The following is a 25,799-nucleotide window of genomic DNA, read 5'->3' on the forward strand; positions in this document are numbered from 1 at the left end:
ACGCTCTGAACGCCGACAGCCATGGCTCTCCAGCACTTGTCGCCGCCGTCTTCAGCACTGGTGGGTGCTGCTTGCAGCACTTGTCGCAGTCGTCTCCAATCTTGTGGCCATCGTCCCAGCATCACGTAGCGTCGGTTTCCCTCTCCCCGCTGACCGGATGGCGTTTTACAACAAAAAGTTTCGTGGAGGCGCAGTCCGACTTGTCAGCATGAAGGCAAGGACGGAAGGATGGGGGTGGAAGAGGGGAGTTTGCAGCGGCTCATGCGGTGACAATGGTGGCCAAGGTGAGGACTGGGGAGAGGATAAGAGCCACGATTGGGGAACGAAGCTACAGAACTCTCCAGATTCTACTGGATAGAGAGATGTGTGTGTGGCCCATTGACATGTGTCTAGGACAGTGTACTAGGAACCGCACGATATTAGGTGATCCGACACGCGGCATACGACTGGCGGAACGCCTGGGCTGGTACGCCGTATACAAACGTTTCACTAGTAAAATCCAGCCTTCATTGAAAAAACTATTCAATTTTCTGGAGAGCCCACCCACCCGCTCAGCTCCAGGTTTTATTTATTTTTTCAATTAAACCTAGCTCCCCACAAACCCACACACACACCTCGTTTGTGGCGGCGGCGACCATTCAGGCATTGTAGCCATTGATGCCCGCCGGGTGTGCCGGACACGTAGAACCAGGTGATGTGTGGGCATCTCATGTCCATGGGATATGACCCAAAATTGATCAAAATATTTAGGTCATAGGCAATTAAACTTTACTGTGTCATCTATGTACTTAGGTTGTCGTATTTTTATAGTTATGTAGACCTTCTGTTCTTTCTGTCCTATTTTATTTTCTTATATATATTTTGTTTAAAAGAAATATAAAGATTTATTGACAAATACATGACTCTTTTTTGCAAATACTTGAACATGTTTTGAAAGACATGAAAACTTTATATTACAAGAACATCCTTTCTAAATGGGTCAACACTTTTTTAAATATACCTGATTTTTTAAAAACATCCTTTCTGAATGGGTGAACACTTTTAAAATGGGACTAAAATTTTAATATGCATAAACATTCTTAATGCATAATTAGAAAATTGAACATTATTCAAAAGTAAATGTTTTATAGATGTTTAAATATTTTCTTTAACACATAAATATTTCTTCTTCTTTTTATCGTTGGTTTGATTACAATATGTATTTTTAAACCAATCACCAAAAATAGGAGAGAGAGAGAGAGAGACATAACTATGTGAATGGGCGGTGACATATCAGCAAGGACTGGGGTGACAAAGGACTTGGTGGCCAACGTCAGCCGCGGGTGGAGGGAGACGGCGTTTCGACCGGCGTTTTCCGACAGGTCCTCGAGGTGGATGACCACTGCGGTGACGAGGGCGGTGATGGGGCAAGACGAGGTGTTTATTTCCTTGACCATTTGACACCATGAGCGTAAGAAGAACTCTGTAAGGAGAATTGAGTAAAGTTGAAGCTCGGCCGGGATAGCTTTGGTCGTGGGCTGGGAAACGTGGTGGCTCTGGCTAGCGGGCCATTTTCCTTTGAGTGAGCTAGCAGACCTTGTTTCCTTAAGTGAGCTAGCAGGCCATGTTAGTAGGACGGCGGGCAGCACACCTTCTCATCCGTCTCAGCCGCCTCCACAACCCCGCTAGCATTGACGCCGGTTCTCCGCCCACCGCCGCTGACGGTGACGCCGTCCGCCGTCCGCCGTCCTGTCCGCTCCCGACGGCGGCAAGCATGTGCAGGTGACCCCAACCCAACAGCTGCAGCAACAATCCCAGCCGTCGGCCCCGACATCGGTGACTAGATCAGCGGTCTGCCGCCCCCTCCACCCCAACGGCAGCAAGCAGCAGCAGTTCATCTCAAAGTTAATCCAAGATCAGGAGGTACTACCTACTTACTGCACCACACCACTGCTTGCTTAGGTTTATTTCGGATCCGCTATTGTTGATACTCTGCTTCTTTTTATAAGCTATATATACGAAAATCCATTTCTGCACCCACGCTGACGAAAAAACTCAAAACAAATACTAGAAAATTTCTAAAAATTATTAAAAAAAATCCGTGGTAGAAAATTTGATGCTTGAGGTCCCTTTCAATTTTCAAATCATTTGGACATCTGAGCAGCTCTCGGCAAAAAAGACAAATTAGGGGTTTGTAAAAAGTTACTGTTCATGTACTGTTTTTGTTCAATTTGCCTTTTTTGCTGAGAGCTGCTCAGATGTCCAAGTGATTTTAAATTTGTAGCGGGTCTCATGCATCAAATTTTTTACCGCACAAAAAATTTATGGAATTTTTTTTTATTATTATTTTTTACGAATTTTTTTCTAACCGGGTGCAGATGAGCCTGGGCACCGAAACGCCGTCTATATATATACAGAAGAAAAGTTTTTAGAGAAACTTGAATTCGACACCAACGTTTAAATCTGTAGCAGTGAACTAGAATCTTCATATAGTTTCTACCTGTCTCCCGACTTCGATTTTCAGCCACACACACATCACATAATTGAAACGATCTTCATATACGCATTGAGATTCAGACTGCACCAGGAACACCAACTTATAGGAATTATTACAGCAGAGATGATTTGAAGAATCTATGTTACGACTAGTATAGACTATTGCTTGAACAACCGAACTGACTGTCCAGCATTCATTTTCTTCCCCTTTATGAAAATTCAAAACTCAACACGGAGAAAGGGTATGCACAGAAATATCACCGTTGGAAAGAGCAGTGTCCGTAGTAGCACCTTCTCCCCAGTAGCCCTTAACAGTGACCCTTTGCCTCATCACGCTTCATTCCTTCCTTTGACACTTCTCATCTCCACATTCGTCGTACAATGACACACAAGGACAAACCATTAACACAAAGTTCCAGAGCTTGCAGTAGTCATATTGTTGTTGGGTTGTTCCATACGAAATACAGTAAGAGCAAAGCATCATGGGACTTCACAAAATGAAAATGGCACACAAAGCCCATAGCACACTGTACCAAAAAATTATCGCCCTGGTGGTGGAAACATAGAGAGAAAAGCGTCCAGATTGCAGAAGCAATTGAAAAGGACCAAGAGTTTCCTGAAATGTTGTGAAAGAATTTTCCCAGGCATGATTTGATGGAATCGGTCTATCTATGACATCAAGCAAATCCAAACAGCGATAATCATATACATAATGAAACAAACTAACTCACTCTCATTTTGAGTCCTGATGGCAAGGAAGGCCAACCAAATATATATATTGTTTTAGGAATTATTACAGAAGCAACCAACAATGCATGAAAATCTACAATCACAAAGAAATTAATAGTTGTTGATACTATTAGACTACCGTAGGACTCCTGACAAACAATAAAATGCGTGCACACTTACAATGCATAAGAAATCCTTACATTTCTTAATAACCGAGGGAGGTAGACTGCTGTTTTTTGCTAGGAACGGAGCTCTGGAACATGCTTCATCTTGTTGTGCATCTGGTTCAAATTCCACTGGGCCTTGAAGTCCTTGTGCAGTCCCAGCATCCAGAGCTTCTTGAGGGTTCCAAGGGATTCAATGCCACGAGGGACCATATTCAGCTCCGAGAGCGACACAATGTAGATCCCATCAATGTGTGGAATGGCACCCTCTTCAATCTCCAGTTGCTTGACATTAGGCATGCACTTCAAGACGAGTGTCTTCAGCTTAGAAAAGGACCCTGCAGAAAGGACCAATATAGCTGCACTACTCACCCTGTTAAGACTGAGATAAGTTAGAGCTGGGAGATGAGATGCCAACAACTGCAGCGGATCTTCTTTCCCAAGATTGCACCAACTTAGAGCCAAGTACTTGAGATTCCTCCCATGGCCCTGAAATATTGGGCACTTGAGTGTCCCATCAGCCCAGCCACCTCTGATGATTAGCCTGTGGAGATTTTTAGAAACTGGCTTGAGTGCCTGGAAACTAATTGTTACCTTCTCATCAAATGCAGAGAGAAGTAAGCTCGAAAGCAGGGTCATATCTGAGAGAGTTTTGAAAAGGTCATCACAATTAGATGCATTGATGTTATCAACCCAAACAGTCTGCAGCTTCTTCATTTTCTTCAGCTCTAGCGACAAGTCTTTGCTGGCATGAACGGTCTCAAGAGTTTGCAGTTCTTGAAAGTTGGAGATCATTTGAGGCGCCTCAACTCCAACAAAGTACCGGAACTCCGTCTGCTTCTCATCAGCAAACCTGTCCGCTAAAAGGTGTCGCAGCTTCTCAACCTTTACAATTCCTGGTGGTAGGTTTTCTACTCTTGTTTGCTTGATGTCCAATGTCTCGAGGTTTGAGAGTTTACAAATGGTGTCTGGCAGTGACTGGACATTGGTACGCCTTAAGCCAATGTATCGGAGATTAAACAAATTCCCAATGGATGCTGGCACTTGGGTTATTGCAGAGTCTTGAAGCTCGAGAACAGTAAGGTAGCTGGATCCAGACAAAACTGATGAAAGCATGTTGGTAGAGGACGAAGCTGCCGCGAGTGACAAGATGGTACGGAGGCGTGGAAATTCCACTCCTGCAGCTGCCTTAGTGTCTACCCAACCATATGTCGAGAACCGACGAACTTCTTTATCCATGAGAATCATTTCGCCTGGATCATTTGCTGAGCCAAACTTCTCGTCCTTCGCCACGGCAAGAGCCAGGTCACGAACAATATCGTGCATCTTACATTTACTAACTCGGGAGAGCTCATCCCACTCCACAACTTCCAACATATTCCGGCTGATGAGCTCCATGAGATTTCCTTCAGCAACTTCCTCTGGCGTGCTGTTTTCTTTCTTCATCGCGAATCCTTCAGCAACCCACAGGCGCACAAGGATCTCCCGTGGCATTGCATAGTCTTCAGGGAACAAGCTGCAGTACAGTAAGCAGTTCCTGAGATCACCTGGCAAGTCACGGTAACTCAGATTAAGTACAGCTTGGACATGGTTATTCCCCCGCAGCTCGCTTCGGAGATGATTGTACATGTGATTCCAGGCGTGCTCTGTCGCTTGCTTCTTGGACAATAGGCTTCCAGAAGATACAATGGCCAATGGCAGGCCATGACACCTCTCAACTACATCAGCAGCCACCTTCTCGAGCTCCGGAGGGCACTCATGATTCGGGCTGTTGTGGAAAGCCCTTGAGCAAAAGAGCTTGAACGACTCGGCACTGCCCAATGGCTGGAGTAGCAGGCGGCGACTTGGTGGAGCAAGGGCCGCAACATCTTCCTTCCTTGTTGTGATCATAACACGGCTCCCTTGAAGACCCTGGAACGCATTGCACATCTGAGCATATGCCTCTGTGTCCCACACATCATCAAGCACGATCAAACACTTCTTGCCTTGCAGTATCTTCTTTATTGCTTCTATCAATTCATAAACATCAGCTTTGGCCCCCACGCTAAGAATAGGTGGCATCAGTGACTCTTGTGTGTGCTGTATCTTGGTGAACAATGCCCCCAGCAAATCAACCACATCATAGGCCTGGGACACCACAATCCAAGCATGAGCATCAGGGAAGTTGGTTTTCTCCCGGTCAAACACATTCTTCACAAGCGTGGTTTTCCCCAAGCCTCCCATACCAGAAATTGTTATCACCGTGCTTTCTTTATCATCGCTGGTCAGCCATTCAGTCAACTTACTCCTGTTTTCCTCAATTCCCACAAGATCCTCGTCACTAAAACGTTCTGGAAAGCAGCTCCCAGACCGCTGCTTATCAATCTTTGCATGATCAGTTTTGATGGGTTGAACAGTGTCCCTCCATAATTTAGACAGTCCTTTGATGCGCAGCATCTCCTTCTCTATCTCTTCAACCTCATCGGCAATCTTACTAAAGACCTTTATATGGCGTGAACCTCTGAAGATGTACCGGTGCAGGAAGCCTTCATCCTTGAGCTTGAGAGCCTCATACGAGTACTTATCAATTACATCCTCGACACGGTAGGCCAGCTTCCTTACATGTCCAATCCAACCCTTGATGACATTGTTGCTGAGTTGTGTTGTACCGAAATCTTGAATAATATCCTTCATCGTCGTCAGTTCTATGTCGATTATTTTGACCTTTGCCGGCAATTCCTTTAGAGCATCAACCTTCCTCGACAGCTTCTGTACCACAGCTGTGACAGCTTCATTCAAAACAACTGTCCCAATCTTTGACACAGCAATGAGTATCGCCTCCGCCATTCGCTTCTGAAAAACACCAACACCCAACAGGTTATATGATGCATCATACAAGAAGCTGGGATCGAGTACAACAAGTAGTAGTTGATGCATGCATGGTAATAGTAGTGGACCAGTACGAACCCCAGATGAAGGAGGTGCATGGTAATAAATAGGCTAGCAATTCTGGCAAGAAATCATGAAGGGGATAACTATGTACTCCCTCTGTTCCTAAATACAAATCTTTTTTAAAGCTTCAAAGACTTATATTTAGGAACGGAAGGATTATATACCGAAAAGTTGCTATGAAATTAGTAAAATAGGCCATCAGAGCATGCACGAGCGCCTCCCTATGGTGGTGGCGGCGGGGTCAAGGCAGAGCATGGAGGAGGAGCGGCATCAGCAATCAATAGCAGGGCGGCACGCGGATGCTCGGCGGGCGACAGTGTGATGTGTGATGCGGCGGCGGTGCACGCGGCCATTTGGGTTGAGGCATCCGTTCGCGCGCTAATGGGGCGGCTACGGCGACTATTTATTGCATTAAGCGAGATGAAAAGTTTCTCTCGGTGAGGCATCTGCAGATATTGGGCCAGCCCACTCGCGTGCAATTAATAAAGGAAAACGGAGAGGAGAAATGGGGGCGCGCAGGCTCTCCTGGTTGAGGCCGAGTGCGACGGTAATGTATCTGGTGCATCCGCAGTTGTGGTGCTACCGGTGCACCGGATGCCATAGAATATATATTTTTTTTAATCTGAAAAAAGTCTGGCACGTTAACGCAACATCAATGTATGATGTCACTTTTGTACAATAATTGAAATATTTTTTGAGATACAAAAATCACAAATTTTACATCAGTGTGATAATGTGTCAAATCTAAAGCCCAAGTTATGTTATATACTATTCAATGTTGAATTTGTCATTTTTGTTTTTGAGTTATTTTTCGAATTTTGACTTGAAATTTTGTGACAACCTACATTGATGTTGTGTGAGTGTACTAAAAACTTTTTTAATTTTTTTGAACTTTCTAAAGCATAATGTGAGTTTGGTACATCGGTAGCACCACAAGCTTCGGAGCACCATATATTTTCCCGGAGGACGAGTAGCCACTAGGCTAGACTCCCGTCCGTGATGTACAAGTACGGTGGTAGGTCTTAGGTCAAAACAAGTCTGGGTTTTCAATTGTCTCTTCTCTGTTTTTTCCAGTTTCTTTTTGGTTTTTTCTTCACTTTTTCTTCTTTTCATTGGGTTTTCTTTACTTTATTGTTTCGCTGTTTTTCTTCGGTTTTCATTTTTGTTCTTTTCTTTCTTTTCTTTTTTCTTCTCATTTTTTTCAATCTTTATTGCATTTGTTTCTTTCTTTTTTTTCCTTTTTCTTTGGTTTATTTATTTCTTTTTGGGTTTTATTTTTTGCTATCTCTCTTTCTTTTGGTTTCATTCTACATTTTTTGTATATGTCAACATTTTTCTAATACAAATTTAGCATTCTTAAAATACAAATTTAACATTTTTTTAATACATGGTCGACATTTTTTCTATACACATTTTCCAATTTCTTAATTAACATTTTTGAAACACTTGTTTGTCATTTTGTTCAAATGCTTGATTAACACTTTTGTATACATGATAAAAAAATCTAAATTTTTAAATACGTGTTAAAAAATTTCTATACACATTTAACATTTCAAAATGCTTGATTAGCATTTTTAAGTGAGAGGCACGGTTGTGCTTTCATGAGTCATGGCCGTGACTCTCGGAAATGAAAAAAAAACACGTTTTATGTTTTTTTTTCTTTCGCGAGTCACAGTTTTACTTCCGTGAAAGGCAGAGGTGTGCTTGCGCGAGAGTCACGGCCGTGCCTCCTCGAAAACGGAAAAAACATGTTTTCTCTTTTTTTTTCCTTCCGTGAGAGTTACGATTTTGCTTCCGCGAGAAGCACGGTTGTGATTTCGTGAGAGGCACGGGCATGCCTCTTTCGAAAAGGGAAAAAATCCGTGCTCCCGGTTTGGTTTTTTCGTGAAAAAAAAGTTCGTCAAAACCTATGAACATGGGATCTAGTTTTGAATATCTCGACGGGAGGAATCCAACGGTGAAAGCGGTTCGAGATTTGGACGCACCGTTTGAGAGGTAAAATATTTTTGAATAAATGGATCTACGAAAAAAGGGAAACTCTCAGGTTTCGTTTTACAACGGAATTGATGTGATCTTTGCAACGAGTACTCCTCAACTAGTGATTTCGTAACGTTGCTCTCATGGATTCCGAGCTTATTATTCATCGGGTTGGACCTGGGCCGACTCACCTATCGAGCCCAGCCAAGTTTAGGCCTATTAACAGTATTACATTAAAAAAATCTCTATTAACATAATATCATTAAAATTTCAAATTCCCCTAAAAAATTGAAATTTCAAATATCCTAATTCATTTTACAACGGACATGTTGAATGCTCGGTAAATATGCAAATTTTCAGGAAGAAAATATATTTCTAATGCTCTAAAAACAATATTGGCTCTAGAAAAATGCTTACAGAAGTCTTTCTGAGCCTCGGTTTTGTGTTTTTTCTCCTAGGGCACAAGGAACTTCACAAAAAGTTGCACGTACGTGGAACATTCAACAATGTTTGTTGAATTTTCTTTCAATTATTTTTACTATTTCTTCCAATTTTAATGTTCAAGAGGTGCATGTGAGCTCGATCAGAAACTCCCTATCCCACTACTGAGCCATTTGGGTCGCATCTTAGAGATAAAAATGTAAAATGTATATATATCCAAAAAATGATTAAAAATGTACATTATCGATCGGACGCTCCATCTAGCGCACCAAACTGTTCTAAACCAAACGATGCCACACGACATATTTGGCTGTAAAAAGTGAAATTTATTCTCTTAACAATTGTTCTACTCCTAACAATTGTGGAGCTGCACTCCGGCAACCTCCCGAAGTTGTCAAGGTTGCTGAAATCGGCAAAAATGACGATCTATGTTGAATAATAACGAGGGGGGTGTTTAATTGGGCTAGTTAGGCCGTCTTCTGCCTTTTTGGGCCTTGCTCACAAAAACCTAGGTGTCGTCAGGCCACAACAGGCCTGCATAGGGTGATATATGCTCGTGAATGCAGAAACTAGCTAGAAGGCTGAAGCCTAATCGATTAGAGTTTCTCATCAGTACGAAATAGAGTCAATTACACCGTAGGTGCTAGAACTTGGCACAAATAATCACTTTAATGCTAGAACTTGTGATGTACATATAAGTGGTTCAAGAACTTGGCTTGACGGTGCAAATACGGTGTTATATATGCCTGCTGTGTTGACTAGGTGTGCCAGCTTGGCGTGAGGCCCGCTGTCAGTGAGATGAAGGGGAGGGCATGGCGTGTGGTTTGTCTTTTCGCGACAAACCCCTCAATTTTTTTCTCTCACAAAAAAGTCGCTCCTGAGAAATTGTACATAAAATGAAAATGCTAGTCCTGAGATTCAAACAAACGACGTACGGATTACCTGCACAGTTAGCTATCCAGCACAACGAGTCGGATTTGACAACATATTAAGATATATGAACTTTATATACTTTAGGCTGAACAATATAAATTAAGAACTTTAATCCCATAAACAAGTTAAATACCGGGGCATACCACCCCAACACAAGACGTCTCTTGTTTAAAAAGTATACTTACGCTATCCATAATTCAAAAGGTTCATGTCATTGTAAAGAGAATTCATGTGTTATTTTAAAACATAGTCATACAATTTTTAATATTTATGAATTATAAAAATTGTTTATATGATTTAAATATTACACAATCAGAATCTGCAATCCGATGGCACAATAGGCTCATATTTATTTTTCATACATATTTTATATTTAGTTTTAGGTACAAATATTTTTAAAAAATAGAAACCACAAAATTTTTATTAAAACACATGAACTCTTTTTAAAATAACCTAAAATTTTCTTAAACCATGATCACTTTTATATACTATATGAATATGATATTGAAAATCAGGAAAAAGATAAACATGTATACGAACTTATTTAAATATATAAAAAATTCTAAAATTAATTTAATATTTTCTTAAAATATGAACACGTTTGAAATCATAGTTTTTTTAAGGTCATAAGTTAATTATATCAGTTTTTGTTAAATTTAGTATGGTGATATGTTTTCATGTTAGATGAACATTTTTAATGTAATTTATTTTATTTATATGTATATTATTTATAACACATCATTATAATTACAAAATTTTAAAATGCGAAAAACTAAAATGTTGAAATTGTCCGCACTGACTACAATTCAGTTTAGGCACGCAATCATTTTGTGTTATAGTCATAAAATTTAATTATATGGATTTTGTTAAATTAGTACATGGATATGTTTTGATGTTATATGACATTTTCAATGTAATTTATTTTGCTTATATGTGTATTATTTGTATCACATATTATGGTTTACATAATTTTTACAAAATTTAAAAACTGGAAAAAATGAAAATGTTAAAAATGATGGCGCTGGCTGCAATTCAGTTTAGTCAAACGATCGTGTTGTGTTATTTTGATAAAGTGTAATTGACATCAAAATAAGTTGCAAGAAGTCTAGCTAGGTGGTTTGGCCAGAACCTGCTCATGCAATCTGCAGGTTGCTGGTTCAAACCTTGGCCGACCATTTTCTTTTTTTGTACTTTTTCGTGGAGAAAAAATATACTCCCTCCATTCCAAAATATAGAGCGCCCGCGCTTCCTGAGGTCCAACTTTGACCATAAATTTAACCAACGAGATCAACTGCGGCGGGAGAAAAAAATTATATAATTGAAAACTTCTTTTGAATACAAATTCACTGATATAATTTTTGCTCCCGCCGCAATCGGTCTTGGTAGTTAAATTTACGGTCAAAGTTGAAGCACTACATTGTGGAATGGAGGGAGTATCAGGGGCTTTTCGCAAAATAAACTGGCCACACGCCCAGCCCAACCCTTTTTGGCCACTGAAAGTGGGCTCCTCGCCATGTGGGAACGCCAAGTCAGAGCTGCAGGCTCATACAACACCGTATTGGCATCAGCAAGCCAAGTTTTTGAACCACTTATTTGTACACCAGAAGTTCCAGCACTAAAGTGACTTTTTGTGTCAAGTTGTAGCACCAGTTGTGTAATAGACTCTATGAAATACTTCATACGGCGTGCACATGCAATAAATAGCGTCAGAATGTAATCATTTCGCCCAGATGAGGGGGACCCGGCAATGTAAATGGGCTTGTCCATTTTAGATAGCGAATCTACTATAGCATCCTGTTATGAGAACCTTCTAGAAGGTCCTGATAATTTTTCTATATTTTCTTTGCAGGTTTATTTTGTGTTTTGCATTTCCTTTCTTTTTAATCAAAACTTCAAAAATTGTTCATAATTCTTAAGAATGTTTGCAATTTTTTTAAAAAAATCATGTTTTCCAAAACATATTCACCATATCTATAAAAAATGTTTGCAAATTCAGAAACATATTGGAGTTTATGAAAAAGTACAAAACTTATAGAAAGGTTTGGTTTTTTTAGAAAATATTCACAAATTTAAAAAATGCACGTGTTTTGAAATTGTTCAGTTTTTGACAAAAGTTCGAGCTTTAAACAAGTTCATTTTTATCTATGTTTTCATAACATTTTGGCAACTTGGGCAAAATGTTAACTTTTTATTTTTGGGTTTTTGGTATTTGGTGGGTTTTTCCTATGTTTTGACTGGAAAAAACTATTTTACTTTTTAGTTTTTGGGTTGCAATGCTTTTTCATGAGAAGTACAAAATGTGCTTCTGCGAGAAGTAGTGCTTCCTGAAAATGGAGAAGCACAATTGTGCTTCGCAAAATAAAAACACAGTAGGTGCTTTCGTGAGAAGTACAACTGTGCTTCCTAAATAGGAAAACACACAATTGTGCCTCCTCGAAAAAGGGAAAATCACAACATGTACTTCCATGAGAGGCACAACCGTGCTTCCCAAAAAGGAAAAAGTACAACTGTTCTTCCACGAAAAAGATAAAAGCCAAGGCTATGCTTCCCGAAAAGGAAAAATCAAGAACTATGCTTCCAGAGAAGGGAAAAGCACATCTAGGGTTCCCAAAGAGTGTGAAAAGGCACAATTGTGCTTCCGTGGTTTTCTTCGGGTATTTTTTAAGATTATCGGTTTCTATTTTTTTTGTTTTCCGCCTTTTTGGTTTCCATTTTGCTGTTTACAGTTTTTTCGATTACCTATATTTTCTGATTTTTTTCGTCCTTTTCCCGTCGAAACCTATTAACCTGGGAACTAATTTTGAAGATCTCGACGCAGAAAAAATCCTATGACGAAAACGGTTCATGATTTGGACACATGATTCAAGAGGTAAAAGATTAAAAAAGTTCTACGGATAAGAGAAAAAGTCTCAGGTTGCGACAAATGGGCGCACTACACTTATCAGCAATAGAGAAAGTGGGAGTGACCTTTGCAAAGAATACCTTTTAATTAGTGATTTTTCCAAATAGTGTCTCACCGGTAGGAGGCGCACACCCCCACTCCCTTGTTTAGTTTTTTGACTGGCTGACCCGTTCTTTTTCCTCAATGATGTTTGGTTCTTCATGTCTGGATTCTCTAATTTTTGCAGCTGAGTTTTGTTCCTTCTTCTTTTTTCTTTTTTCTCTCTAGTTTTATTCATGAACGTTTTCGAATCCACGAACATTATTTTGGTTTTGTGATTTTTAAAATATTTGTGAACTCATTTTGGAATCCATGAACATTTTTTTTCTGATTCAAGATATTTTTTTAATTCATGAACGTTTTTCAAATTCATGAACATTTTTCAATCCATGAACAATTTCCAAATTCCTGCAAATATTTTTCAAGTTAGTGAACATTTTCAATATTCTTTTTTCCCTAAAACATCAAACCAACGGGCAAATGATGAGGGAAGAAAACAGTGAAGAGGGCCCGAGCGACCGATTTACTAGGTCACGGCCGGGCGATGCATATTCGCTGTTGCGCCAACTTGTGCATAAGGTTCTGAATCAGAGGACCCCGCGTGCACCGCTTATACCACTAGAAACAGGAAGGATGAAGGAACAAAAAGAAAGGTTGAAGGCAAAAATGACGAGAAGTGAACCAAATGTGTTACATCCTTTTTGGCTCCAGACTCTTAGTCTGCGTGTAGCATGCTGAGTGTGTCCCTGCCTTAGCTCGAAGATGGAGCGCCGAAGATGGGAGGTGGCAGAGGAGATGGCTCACGAAGAGATGGCGTGTGACACATGCTCTAGTCACGCCGTAATTCGGGCGGCCAACAATAACAAAGTAGGTGCGAGAGTTAGGCTGCTCGTTGTGGGAGTATCATGGCTTAGGATCATGCATGTCAATTAGGCAATTTTATTTTCATTCCTGCCCTCCCCCTAATTTTCGCTCGACCTCATCTATACCTCTAAATAAAAACAGTGCTCAACTATACCCCTCTTCCATCTGGTGCCCTTATGGAATACCTCTCCGTGTCATTTCCGTCCGGTCAAAGGGTTTTGTCCATTAGATGGACGTTTTCTGGACATACTTGCCGTTGTTTGCAATGCCACTGACATATGGGGCCTACCTTGGGCAAAAAAGAAAAAAAAACTCTCTCATAGGTGGACCCCACCCTAGAAACACACACTCTCTCTCTCTCTCTCTTACCAGCCAGGCCCATAGTCAGATGAGGCTACCAGGGTGTACCCGTAGCTCGCACGCATCCAGGGCATGCAACAAGAGGTCGCGGGGTGGCCAGAGGCGAGTTAGCGGCGTACCTAAACGGCGGGAGCAGCTCGGACGTGACGGCGATGACTCTATATGGCACGGGTGAGTAGGATGATGGGCTCATTAGCCTACTGGAGATGCTAGGAGCGCACTGACACGCTCACGATGACGAGCACGAGCTGCAGCCATGGCAGGCGACCATGGCGTCAACGGAGCTCGGCCATGGTGGGGATCATAGCCAGAGCATGAAATCGAGGAGGGTGCAGAGGGGAAAGGTTCGTGAAATCACAGCAAAGCTATCGGTGCAGTTGGTGAGGTGGGGGAGGCTCTCCGGACGATGAATCGAGCGACGGCGGTGATTTGGTTGATTTTGGCCCTCCTAGATCGAACCCGTTGGTGGTGAGGTAGAAGGCGTTCTGGCAGAGCTCTTGGACATGGTGGTTGGAGGGGGACTAGCCAGAGGCTACGCAGCCGCGGAGCGACGGCAAGTGGCAGCTCTCGGAGACAATCCAGGCTCAAGGTTGAAGACAACTATCTGTGGTGGTGGGCTAGGCTAGCTACATGGGCCGGCTATAGGTAAGTTTCTCTCTGTCTTTTTCTTCTTCCTTTGTTTCAGTTTTTTTCTTTTTCTTCAGCGAGGGGTAAAATGTCCAGAAAACATCCGTGTGATGGTCAAACCCCTTGACCAGACAAAAACGGCACGGAGGGGTATTTTCATAAGGGCACCAAACAGAAGAGGGTATGATTGAGCACTGTTTTTATTTAGGGGTAAAAATAAGGTGAAGCTCAAATTAGGCTGAAAAATGAAAATGTTCCTAAAAGATATTATACAACTACAGTCTTGCATAACAATGAATAAGCTATTAATCTATGACAGTATGCATTACGAAGGTAGTGTTATACACTACTATCATATGCATAATACTAACTTGTGATACTCTCCACTACAAGCAGCCTAAGACGCGATTCCTCCTGTCATATTTTTAGTCTGGTGGACGTTGGCTCGTTAGCACTCCAGTTAGCGGTAGGCAAGCGCACAACATCAGTGACCTTCCAACCTGGGCAATGCAAGAACCAAAAGGCAACAAGTAGCAACAGATCGGCAACGACAAGGGCCATGGTCGGCCCACGGCGAACCATTCTCTGTAATCTAGTGAGAAATTTCGCAAGTGATAACGAATGATGGCATTAATAAATAATAACTAGACTTGTTAAAGATCAGACTTGGATTCTTTTTTGTTGACACTATAAGAGATTCACAAGTGAATCTATTAGTGTATACATATGTCTGGGTAGACTAAAATAAAGTACTTTTAACTTGTTGTGTTCCCAGGTTTTGGCAAGCTGCTAGCTCCACCACTGGAAAGACAAACGTGTTTGGCTCATGGTCTTTGCTCGCAGATCTATCCAAGAGGAAGATAAATCTGAGAGGATAATGAGGAATTCAGGGGTGGGTGGGGAGACATATATGAGAGGAGTAAGATAGAGCTAGCTGGGCGTGGACTTGATGGAGGTAGATAATTTATGGCTAAGTTTATGCTTGGTTCCTCAACATGTTCCTATCACTAGTGGAATCGCCTACTTTGGCAAGTGCCCAACACGCTCGGCGAAGGATAAAAGAAGCTTGGCAACGCCTTTGTCCAGAACAGTTCTCGGCAAAAGACATTCGGTGTACACCCCTAAGAAAACCAGAACTTTGTCGAGTACCGTCTGTCGGGTACTCGACATATTTATTGCCGAGATCCAAATATGTACTCTCAGCAAAATAAAGTGATTTCACGACCGTGAGTGGAGAGCAGCGCCATCAGATCTTTGCCGAGTTCTCTCGACAAACACCTTCCTATTTGTCGAGTGTCAACTCTCGGCTTACCTACCACCAACAACTATCTAGGTGTTGCCACGTGCCATCTTTTGCCGAGAGCTGCCGCCAAGCTCTAGGTAGTATAGATAATAGCTTGGTCGTATAGAACACAATAACTACCACTAGCACAGCGAGCTCCTCCGGATCACACCATCACCGTGGTGCATTTAACTCTCTCTCTCTCTCTCTCTCTCTCTCATCACCTCTTGAGTGATTTATGTTGAGGATAAAAAGACCAGTCCCTCGCAACTGTGCAATACTTGCACGGGATATGTTTGGCCGTTGGGTACGCTCGGAACAAGGGCTCGGCATGATTTTACCCAGGTCCGATCTCCTTTGTGTCGGGCAATAGCCTTACTCCTATTTGGATTTGATTATATCTTTGTAAAAATTATACCATTCTATGAAGAAGTTAATTACGTCTTACATGTGTTGCAGACTTATATGTTTTATGGAGCACCCAAGTGTAAGATTTTTGTTGATACTTATGTAGGAACATTTGTATGACAACGTTTAAGAAAGACTATCCTAATCACCATTCATTCAAGGAAAGAGAATACGACAACGTTGAAAAGACTATATCCCAGTCTACATCTGTAAGTCCTCTGGGGAACAAACCATATAGCAAGTACAAAAAAAGTATAGAATACTGGACGGCTCGGCAATTTTCAGATTAACATAAGTTGATTAATTTACGAAAATTGAACATAAGTAAATTTACGAGTATTCAACCTTAAATTAAAGGCATACCTACTGGAGACTTGACCTGGAACCTTGTAGGTGTCCTGCAAACTCAAACTAGCTAGAACATCTAGTGAGATTGATGTCCAATGATGCAATCAAACCCTGCATAAAAAATATACACAAAAAGATGCTTTAATCATCTAAGATTTTTTTTCATAACTATGATAATCTAGAGTGAATAAAAATAAATAGGATTTGAAATAATACCTAAATTAAAAACGAGCAGTTTTCGTGGAAACAGAACAAGCAGTTCAACTCACTAGCCACGTACATTTAATGATACACAATTTTTTTTTAGGATCAATGATACACGATTTTAAGGGTGTTATTTAGTTACACACTAATTACAGGATACACGATATGCTGGCATCTTATTCTCCACTATTTACGGTGCCTGCATAAAAAACAATGCGGTGAACGTCGATTAGTAATTGGTTAGAACGATGCAACTGCTTGCACGACAACTAGTTTATATGTATGTGTAGCAAGCGGTAGATTCATGCAACGGGGCCTATGGCAGTGGCGAATCCAGGACAAAATTGGAGGATGGGCTCAAAGTTAACGGTGAAAAAAAAACGAAACATTTGTTTGAAGAAAACAACATCATCTCGTAATTCTTTTGACCAAATAAGCTGAGATTTTCTCAGATTACTACTGGAAACATGTAGTATTTACTGGAATTTATGAAAAATATTAATTTTTGAATCTGCTTAAATAAAGTAATTAACATAACTTGAACTAGCAATTACAAATGTACAACATTTGCTAATTCAAATTACTCAGCGACCAACCGTGAGCACCGCCGACAGCCACGCAAATGTTTTCAGGAAGTAACAGTGATAGACGGAGGGGAAGTAAGCCAAACATGGTGACCCACCCCCAAAGAAACTGCAGCTTTAACCAGATTGTGAGCCTCACAGCTTGATGATCTCTTGTTATGCAATAATGGCGCACTACCGAACACACGCTGCTTCACTAAGAACTCCCTGATGATGACAGCATTGGCACAAATATTGTTCTCTTTGACATTCTTCACCATTTCTAGACAACCAGTGACAACCTGAATACGAGATAAGTTGAGGTCAGGAGCAAGTGATAGTGCTTCGTTGCTTTGGTGTGGGCAGCCCTGCGTGTGGGCTGTTGCATGTTGTTTGGCGGAAGGAGCTGAGCTGAGAAGAGTACTAGTAAAAAGAATAATCAGTTTTTTGGAGGGTAGGCTAGAGCCCTATGAAGCCCACCTACTGGACTCGCCACTGGCCTATGGGACGAGGCAACCATGGCTGCGCAAGGTCGCTCGATCAGGGAGCCGGCAGCTAGTGCTCGAGCGGGACACCAGGAGGATTTAGATCCAGAGATAAAAAAAGTGCACTTGCAGTAGCGAGCCAAAAAGTCTAAAGTATCCTTTGAACAAGGGAAATGTTTCGGGACGGCACGCCGGCTGAAATTTCAGCCGGTCACTCTGGTGACTCACGCACTGCACTACGTCCCTTATCTTATCTTTTCCCCACACCACACCACATCCAAATTGTATCCTCTCTCACTTTTCTACCTCGTCGCCGCCCAATCTTCTCGGCTCTCCTCCCCGACCTCTCCGACAAGAAGCTCCACGGGCTCTGTGGCGAACACGCCATGCTGCTGATGTGAGGTTCAGCCATGGTCCGCGAGCTCATAGAATTAGGGGCGGCCATGGCCTGCGAGCTCTCACTGCAAAATACGGCGGGGGCGGCGAGCGATCCCATGGCCGATGCTGCAAGCGAGGTGGCTGCCCGCGGATTGGATGGCGAGGTCGTCGACGTCGCACTTCCCCCCCACCCCTGCCCCCTCCCCTCTGCGGCACCATCGGACGCCCGCGTTGTGAGACAACAGCCGAAGCAGTCAACAGGGCTGTTCAAGGGCCTGTGCGGGCTGTGCGACCGCACAGGGCCCCCAAATTCCAAGGGGCCCCTGATTTGGGCCAGTGTCTAGTGTATTTTTCGTGTTGGGCCCTTTTATCACAACTAGCACAGACTTAGGCCTGCCCAGCTAGTCCCTGTCTCTCTCAAATTGGGCCGGCCCCTCAATCTCCCAAAATACGCCTTTCCTTAGTCCCGGTTGACACAGCCCAGCAGATCGCGATCTATCGATCTAGCCCCGCACGGTCTGCTCGGAAGAGAAAAAAGGGCCCTCGCGGAGGTGAACCGACGAAGTGAGGCGGCGGCGGCGGCGCACGGAGATGGAGCGTCGTTGTCACTTTGCTTCCTGCCCGGACAAACAACCCGCTGCACTGCCCGCATGAAGAATTCATTCCACAGTTTTCTTTGTCGCCGGTATCCGAGGCCTAGGTGAGGACGTCCCCGATCTGTCCACAAGGTGTGCTCAAACTGATTCCGGATTCCCTGTTTAATTTAGTATTTTGTCCTGTTGAATGATTATACTCCTACTAGTGAGTATATTGTGTGCATACGCTTCAGTTTATCAATCCATTTGTTTAGAGAAGATATATAGTACTACTAGGCTAGTTGACCAAGTTGTCACACACCAATTTCCAAGCTAGTTGCTCGTTTAAAATTCAGAGTAGAGTTTAAAATTCAGAGTACAGTCTATAATTTATGGAGTGTTTGAATTCATTCTTTTTTCTTTTTATAAGAAAACATCTATTCTAGAATTTTTAGGGCCTTATTTTGCATTTCGCACCGGGCCCCCGAATTCCTAGAGACGGCCCTGGCAGTCAAGCGGCCATGGTGGTGTTGCAAGCATCACCAACTACCGGCGATGTCAACAGCAGACGCCGGTGAGGAGACTGGGGCATTCGGTGCTGCAACAGGTGAATTTTTTGGCTGGAAATAGACCGGCAAAAGGCTGCAACCAATAACCGTCGACGGTGGAGATGAAGGCCCTCCGGGGCTGCAAACGGCAAGTGTTTTTGCTGGAACGGTAAAAAAAAGCTACATCCACACATGACCGGTGCTGGAACTGCACGACCGTCGAGTCGTTTTGCTGGCACCGGCTTGTTGTTTTGCTACAACTGGCAAAAAGTTTGCTGGATCCGGCGAGATTATTTTGTCTGCAACCGTCAGACGCATTTTTGCTGGAACCGTGATGATTTTTTGCTGGAATAGTTTTGTTTTTTGCTACCACCAACGAAACCCTGTTTTGTTGCCGGATTTTGCTGCTGCACATGGTGGTGGAAGCCGACGGCGGCGGCCGCAGAGGCTGCAACAGCGGGGTGCTGCAACCACGACGCCTCGTGCTGGAACCAATCCATGAAAAGCTGCAAACAGCAGAAGCTGGATCATGCATTTTGATTTTTGCTGGAACCAGCGCATTTGTTTGCTACTTTGATCTCTCTTGAAGTTTGCTGTTGTGGTTGTTTTTGCTAGAACCTTTGTCATTTTTGGCTGGAAGCGGCCATTTTTTTTTGCTTCAACTGATGATTGGAGATTTTTGCCGTTCATACTTTTCAATTGAAACATGACGCTGCTAGTTGATGACGGTGGCGAGCCGGATCCAACAACACAGGTTTTTTTGTTGCGACCATGGGACCTTGGCCTGGGATTTAGAGCTGCATCTCAATAGTGACCGCGCCCTGGGATCTACTGGCAGCTGTGTTGCCATCTCGGCGTTGGGGGCGGGACCTCATTGGTGCTCGCCGGTCATGGCCACGGCGGCGACTAGATGTTACCCACGGCCACGAGTATGGGATGGGGTGGGAGGTGGGTGGGGGACAGTGCTACACGATGGCGAGGGGCCGAGGGCCGGTTTTTTCTCGTGAGCGGCGCGGCGAAGAAGATGCCACAAGAGGGGGGACCAAAATCCAACGGCGCACACAAGGGGATGAATCAGGTGGCTGTGGTGCGACCGGCCGAAATTTTGGCCAGCGCACCGGCGCCTATCGCTGGCCTTTGAAAAAAGGGTTAGATTTAACTGGTAGTCCTAACACTACTTAATATTTTTTTCAAGAAACTTCCCATCTATTCATCTTTGATCATGGTAGTACAAAGAACAGTGGAGGTAATAAAAATTACAACCATGTCCATGAACCACCTAGCGATGACTACAAGCACTAAAGCAAGCCGAAGATGAGCCACCGTCATCGCACCTCTCACCGGAGCCGGCAAACCTTGTTATAGTAGATAGTAGGGAAGTCGTCGTGTTAAGACTCTATAGGAGCAGCGCACCAGAATAACAACCATCGTCGATGAAGAAACCCGTAGATCAGAAGGATCAAACCTGTAAACACCTAAACGAAGTCGAACAAAGACAGGATCCAAATACATCCACGGAAGACCAGCACCGATCGAATCCCGCAAGATCCGACGGAGACAAACCTCCACACACCCTCCGACGATGCTAGACGCACCATTGAGATGGGGATAGAATATGGGACACATTATTCCTAATAAGGGACATCGCCACCGCCACAGCCAGAACCAAGACGCTGAATCTAACAAGAATGAGAACGGGGTCCCTCCCACCAGCGGGAGGCTGAGAACCTCTGCACCTCCATGGCCTAGAGGCCATCGGAGATGGGACGGATCGGCAGCTGCCTATGGGAGGAGAAGAGCCTTTCTTGTTGAGGGGAAAGAACGTGGGAAGCTAACACTTGCTTAATAGCTAGTACCAGGGTGTACCATCCTTGCAAGAAAAAAGTACCAAGGTGTACCGTAAAAAAGCTCCTCTCTATACCTGTCGCATATGATAAATTGAAGGGTAATAAATGACATATTAGGATAATCTTTTCCATTGTGTGAGATGTGCATCTTTCTGTTGGATGAGAAACTTTTCCTCTAGTGTCCATGTTGGATACGGAGGAGAACATACAAATCTTTTGCGTTGTGTAAAAGAAGTAAGCATACAAATAATATAGCTGAATAAACTCTTGGTACAGAGTTAAGCAAAGCTGGGACGAGAAGCAACATTGAAATAGGAGTACAAATTCGGAAGAAAGTCTAGGTAAAACTCTAGCTACATCGATCTCAACTACTCAAAGAGGAGTATGAAGAAGAAACGCTAACCTGTAAGAGACGGACTGCAAGCGCTTGTGAGATAGGACAGTTGGCCGATGTGGGACTTGATCTGCTAGATCTGAATTCAGATGAGTATATGTATATGCTCGCAGCAGTGAACCAATTCCTTGCTGTCCAGCTCACCTTCTTTATTTTAGCTTGAGTACCATCTGTCCATCTCCCATGTGTAAATTGATCGATCGACGTGCACGGGCACTTGGGGTCTTTGATTTTACCAATTTTCTGGTAGTACTTCGCATTTGAAGACTACTCCCTCCGTTCCATAATATAAAAATGATTTGGTCTGCATATAAGATTTGGTTAAAGTTAAATTTTGTTAACTTTAGCCTAAAAAAGCCCCAGGAGGCGGAAACTCCAATCCAGCATCCTTTCTAGGAGTCATTATCCGCAAAAGTTTTTTTGAACACAATACAGATGCAGGCGCTCATAAACACGCATACACTCATTCCTATGAACACACACATGTACACCCTATCCAGGAATAAATGCGAACACCATGACTTGAACTCTGGTGGGCTAAGCAATACCACTGTCCACCTAACCATCTAACCACAGATTGGTTTGAGAGAAGAAAAAAACTAGTTGATCTGTTTAATGCGCGTAGACAGCTCCTCAAAGGCTAGATTTGTCACAGGGCTCCTCCAATTGCTGACAGATTCATGTTATAAATTCATAGTCAATTAAATACATTTCAAACTTCTTGTTCGCATTTATCTTTTGAGCCATGGGCGTAACGAGTCATCTAGTGACTAGTGTGCAAGAAGTCCTGCTACCTGCATCGATTAGACATCAACTCTCACAGTGTGTTGGGTGATCATAGTGTGATATGTTGTGGAGATCAACCCTAGCGTGACATTGAGGTCATGGAGATCGTCCTATACATAAAGTCTGAGCATGGGCACGGTATTTCCATGCGATGGGATAGAGATGCTTTATTTTAGGTGATGGTAGAGATGAGTAGCAATTGACTTTTTTGTCAAGAGTTTGTTGAGTAAACATTTCCGCATCATTTTGTCTTATGTTTTGTAGTACGCACCAAAAAGTATTGATCATGTCCAACCTTCTTTTTGAATCCATGTTGAACCTTTTATATATATGCTAAAGTTTACTCTTGGAGCAAGTCCCGTCAAAACTTGAACACTGAACAATTTGCAAATAGTTTAATTTAGAGTTCAGATGCATGTAAGTGAACAACAACGTCATACTTTGAGCTTGCTACACGTCATCATGCAAAGGACGTATGCATTTGCCATGCATATATACTCCCTCCATTCCTAAATATAAGTCTTTTAAGAGATTTCGATGCAGACAATATACGAAACAAAATGAGTGAATCTACACTTTAAAATATATCTATATATGTCAGTATGCAGTCTTTGTTGAAATCTTTAAAAATGCTTATATTTAGAAACAGAGGGACTACAATAGTATTCTGTTTAGCAAGGCTGGTTCAATGTTGTCAAAGAAAAACCTGACATGCATTATCGGTAGTACGTGTTGAGTACTTTTTGGTTATGCATTATCGGCAGGCCATGTGGAGTACTTATTGGTTATTATTTGTTTATTAGGATGACCGACGGGACTTCACAAGTCCTCTGGACCTCACCCCATTGACTTCGGGGAGAGTTTAGCGAGAGAGAAAAATTTATCTTGATCCGCTTAATGCTTGTGGACGGCACCAAGCTCACATGCATGGCTGCAATTAGTTGGGGTTTCGAGGTCAAACCAGCCGCTAGCACGACTGCAAGTCGTTTGGAAAATGGGGCAGTTTATACAGTGTCTACGCTATGTACACCAAGACAAAGCAACTATATACATCATGTATACTAGTCCCTTCAAGGCCCTTATGCACTGTCTTATTTTCTCCACGCCTTGTTTCTTCAGCAGCCCTTAATAAGGCAATAAAATCACTTGCTTTTCCTCTAGCACCAGCGCATGCGTCCCTTGTTATTATTGGGCAGTCGCAACAACCGCTATATTAAATAGAGCATGTGATGCATGCTGGAAAGTGTGCGCATGCAAGTGGGGCTGCTTTTAGGCCCGTTCTTTTGAGAAGATTACGAAGAATCTCGGTCATGAAAATCCCGAGCGAAAAGAACTCAATTGAACTTTCAAAATATCAACCAGATTCTCTAAAATCCTAGTGCAATCCTAAAATTCCAAAATACCTGGTTTCTCCCACAATCTCAGGATTCTAGCTAGTCCCACAAAAGAAAACGTTTCAAAGTATAGCTGTACCCCTATTGTATCATGTATTTACGGTCAAAATGCTATCCTGCAGTCCAGCCCAGGACCCCGAAAACGAGCGGACGCACCCGGCCGCTCGCTCGTCTCCCAGTTCCCGCACCACATCGGGGCAGCGGACCTTCAAGCCGCCCCCGCCCCCGGTCAGGCCGCCCCAGCCCCCGCCGGCCCACCTCCCTTGCTCGGTCCGCCCCGCCCTCCCTGCCCCGTCAGCTTCGCGGCAGCGGCTAGGGTTGCTGCGCCGCCGCCAGCCAGGCCAAGCCGTCGCCGCCCCCGCCGGCCAGCTTACCTCCTCAGCTCCTCCTCGCCCCTCAGTTGGCCCCGGCCCTCAGAATCGTCCCTCAAAGTTCGACGCCGACACTCACGGCGAGCACTCCTGTTTCTGTTAACATTTCATCAAACAAATTCTGTCTAAGGGTAGTATAGACATTTCAACACACAACAATTTCTAGAATCTCAAACTACAATCTCTGAAAAGAACTCGACGACAGATTCTGGGAGAATTTTCCAGAATCCTGATTATGTAGAATCTTGCCTGAAAAGAACTGGCCCTTACTCTTTGCAGTTAATTTGGTGTAGAAGCCAAAAGAATGATGCTAATTTCGGGGAATTAATCACTATGTTTTGGTACCTACGTTTTGGTCGAAGGGCCAATAAACCCGGACGGAGGGAGTAAGTATTAGGCTGCCCGTAGTGGGTACTTCCTCCTTTCCGGTTTATAGGGCTCAATTCAAAAATCTCACCAACCAAGGTAGATGGTGAGTGGTGGAATACTTTTTGTAATTTGCAAAAGCACCCAATTAATGCTCTTGTTTTCCTCAAAAAAATATGTTTACCAATGTATTAATTGCAACGCATGCATGCATAAAATACATGCGTTGGTCAATTTTCTCTTAATACTTACATGCAATGATTTAATACACCTTGGAATCTGAACTTGTGATGGGGAACAACCAAATTGAGCGTTATAAAATGGAAAAAAACTAAGATTTTGAGATAAGCCCTATAAACTGGAAAGGAGGGAGTAGTATCTTACGTTAGTACTTCCTCCATCACGGTTTAGAAGGCGCGCTAGAAAATTCTCTGGGACCAATGTGGTTAGTGATTGGCTGTACCACGTACTGGAAATAGCATCATTGCATAACGTATGATATTAGCTCCACAATGCATAGTTATCATGCGTGCCAAGTAGGCAATTATGATGAGGTACCATAAAATACAACTTTGCAATGCATAGTATCATAGATGACCTTGTTTATTTATTTTTATATTAGAAGAAAGACGCAAGGAGCATCTGACCTTAAATTAATAAAGCCTAAACCAGGCAGAGTACGAAACATCGTATGAAACTGAACAGACATAGTACTACAAGCAAGCTAGGAACAAACCATAGTGTGAAAAGGGTTACAGAAGGATTGGTGGAATCGTTACTTATTGTTTGAGCCTCATGGGCATATATATATAGGAGTACATGATCTTCTTAGAGTACAAGACAAGCTAGAATACTTCCTAGTCTCCTATATTTTCAATCTAATCACGATACTCAATATCCCCCGCGGTAGCAACTCAGATGGTGATACTGGAGAAGATTCCGAAGGTAAGCCGACAGACATCCCCCACAGTCGTAACGGTCGATGCATGTCGGAAGTCGTGCCTGGAGTGAAAACTGACGAGGTTGCTCAAGAGCGTAGGGTGGTGTAGTCATGGTCGAGGTAGACGTGCGATGACGTCGTGGTCGATGTCGAGTCGGGATGACCTCTATCAAGGAAGTCGCCTTGGAGCCGCGGGCGCAAGGAGGCACAAAGTCAGTCATGGACGAAGTGGTCTCAAAGTAGTGGTGCACCGGGAAGAAGACGTTGTTGACGAGCCACCGTGCCGAGTTTGCCATGCCCGGGGACACGTCATCGACGAAGGCACGCATCGGTGTTGCCATCACCGGGCATGTGTAGACAGACAAAGTCGATGTTGACGAGGCGCAACACCAGGTTTGCCAGGCCTGAGGACACATCATGGACGAAGGCACACATAGGTGTTTCCAGCACCGGCATGCGTATACGAGA

General features: G+C 43.1%; 1 protein-coding gene across 2 annotated transcripts; it reads right to left on the reverse strand.

The window, feature by feature from the left end:
* Positions 1-3,029: 3,029 nt before the first annotated feature.
* Positions 3,030-21,593, reverse strand: LOC125535779 (disease resistance protein RPM1-like). Of its 2 annotated transcripts, XM_048698880.1 has the most exons (4): positions 21,484-21,593; positions 16,697-16,883; positions 16,496-16,591; positions 3,030-6,200 (listed from the first exon to the last, which is right to left on the reverse strand). In XM_048698880.1, exon 4 carries the CDS (start codon positions 6,192-6,194, stop codon positions 3,444-3,446), a length of 2,751 nt encoding a protein of 916 aa, XP_048554837.1. In that variant the 5' UTR covers positions 6,195-6,200; positions 16,496-16,591; positions 16,697-16,883; positions 21,484-21,593; the 3' UTR covers positions 3,030-3,443. The 2 variants fall into 2 exon arrangements, with proteins under 2 accessions (XP_048554837.1, XP_048554893.1); XM_048698936.1 differs by lacking the exon at positions 16,697-16,883 and having other exon boundaries at positions 21,484-21,592.
* Positions 21,594-25,799: the final 4,206 nt, after the last annotated feature.

The sequence above is a fragment of the Triticum urartu genome, chromosome 1 (assembly GCF_003073215.2).
Source record: "Triticum urartu cultivar G1812 chromosome 1, Tu2.1, whole genome shotgun sequence".
NCBI classification, from domain to species: Eukaryota; Viridiplantae; Streptophyta; class Magnoliopsida; order Poales; family Poaceae; genus Triticum; species Triticum urartu.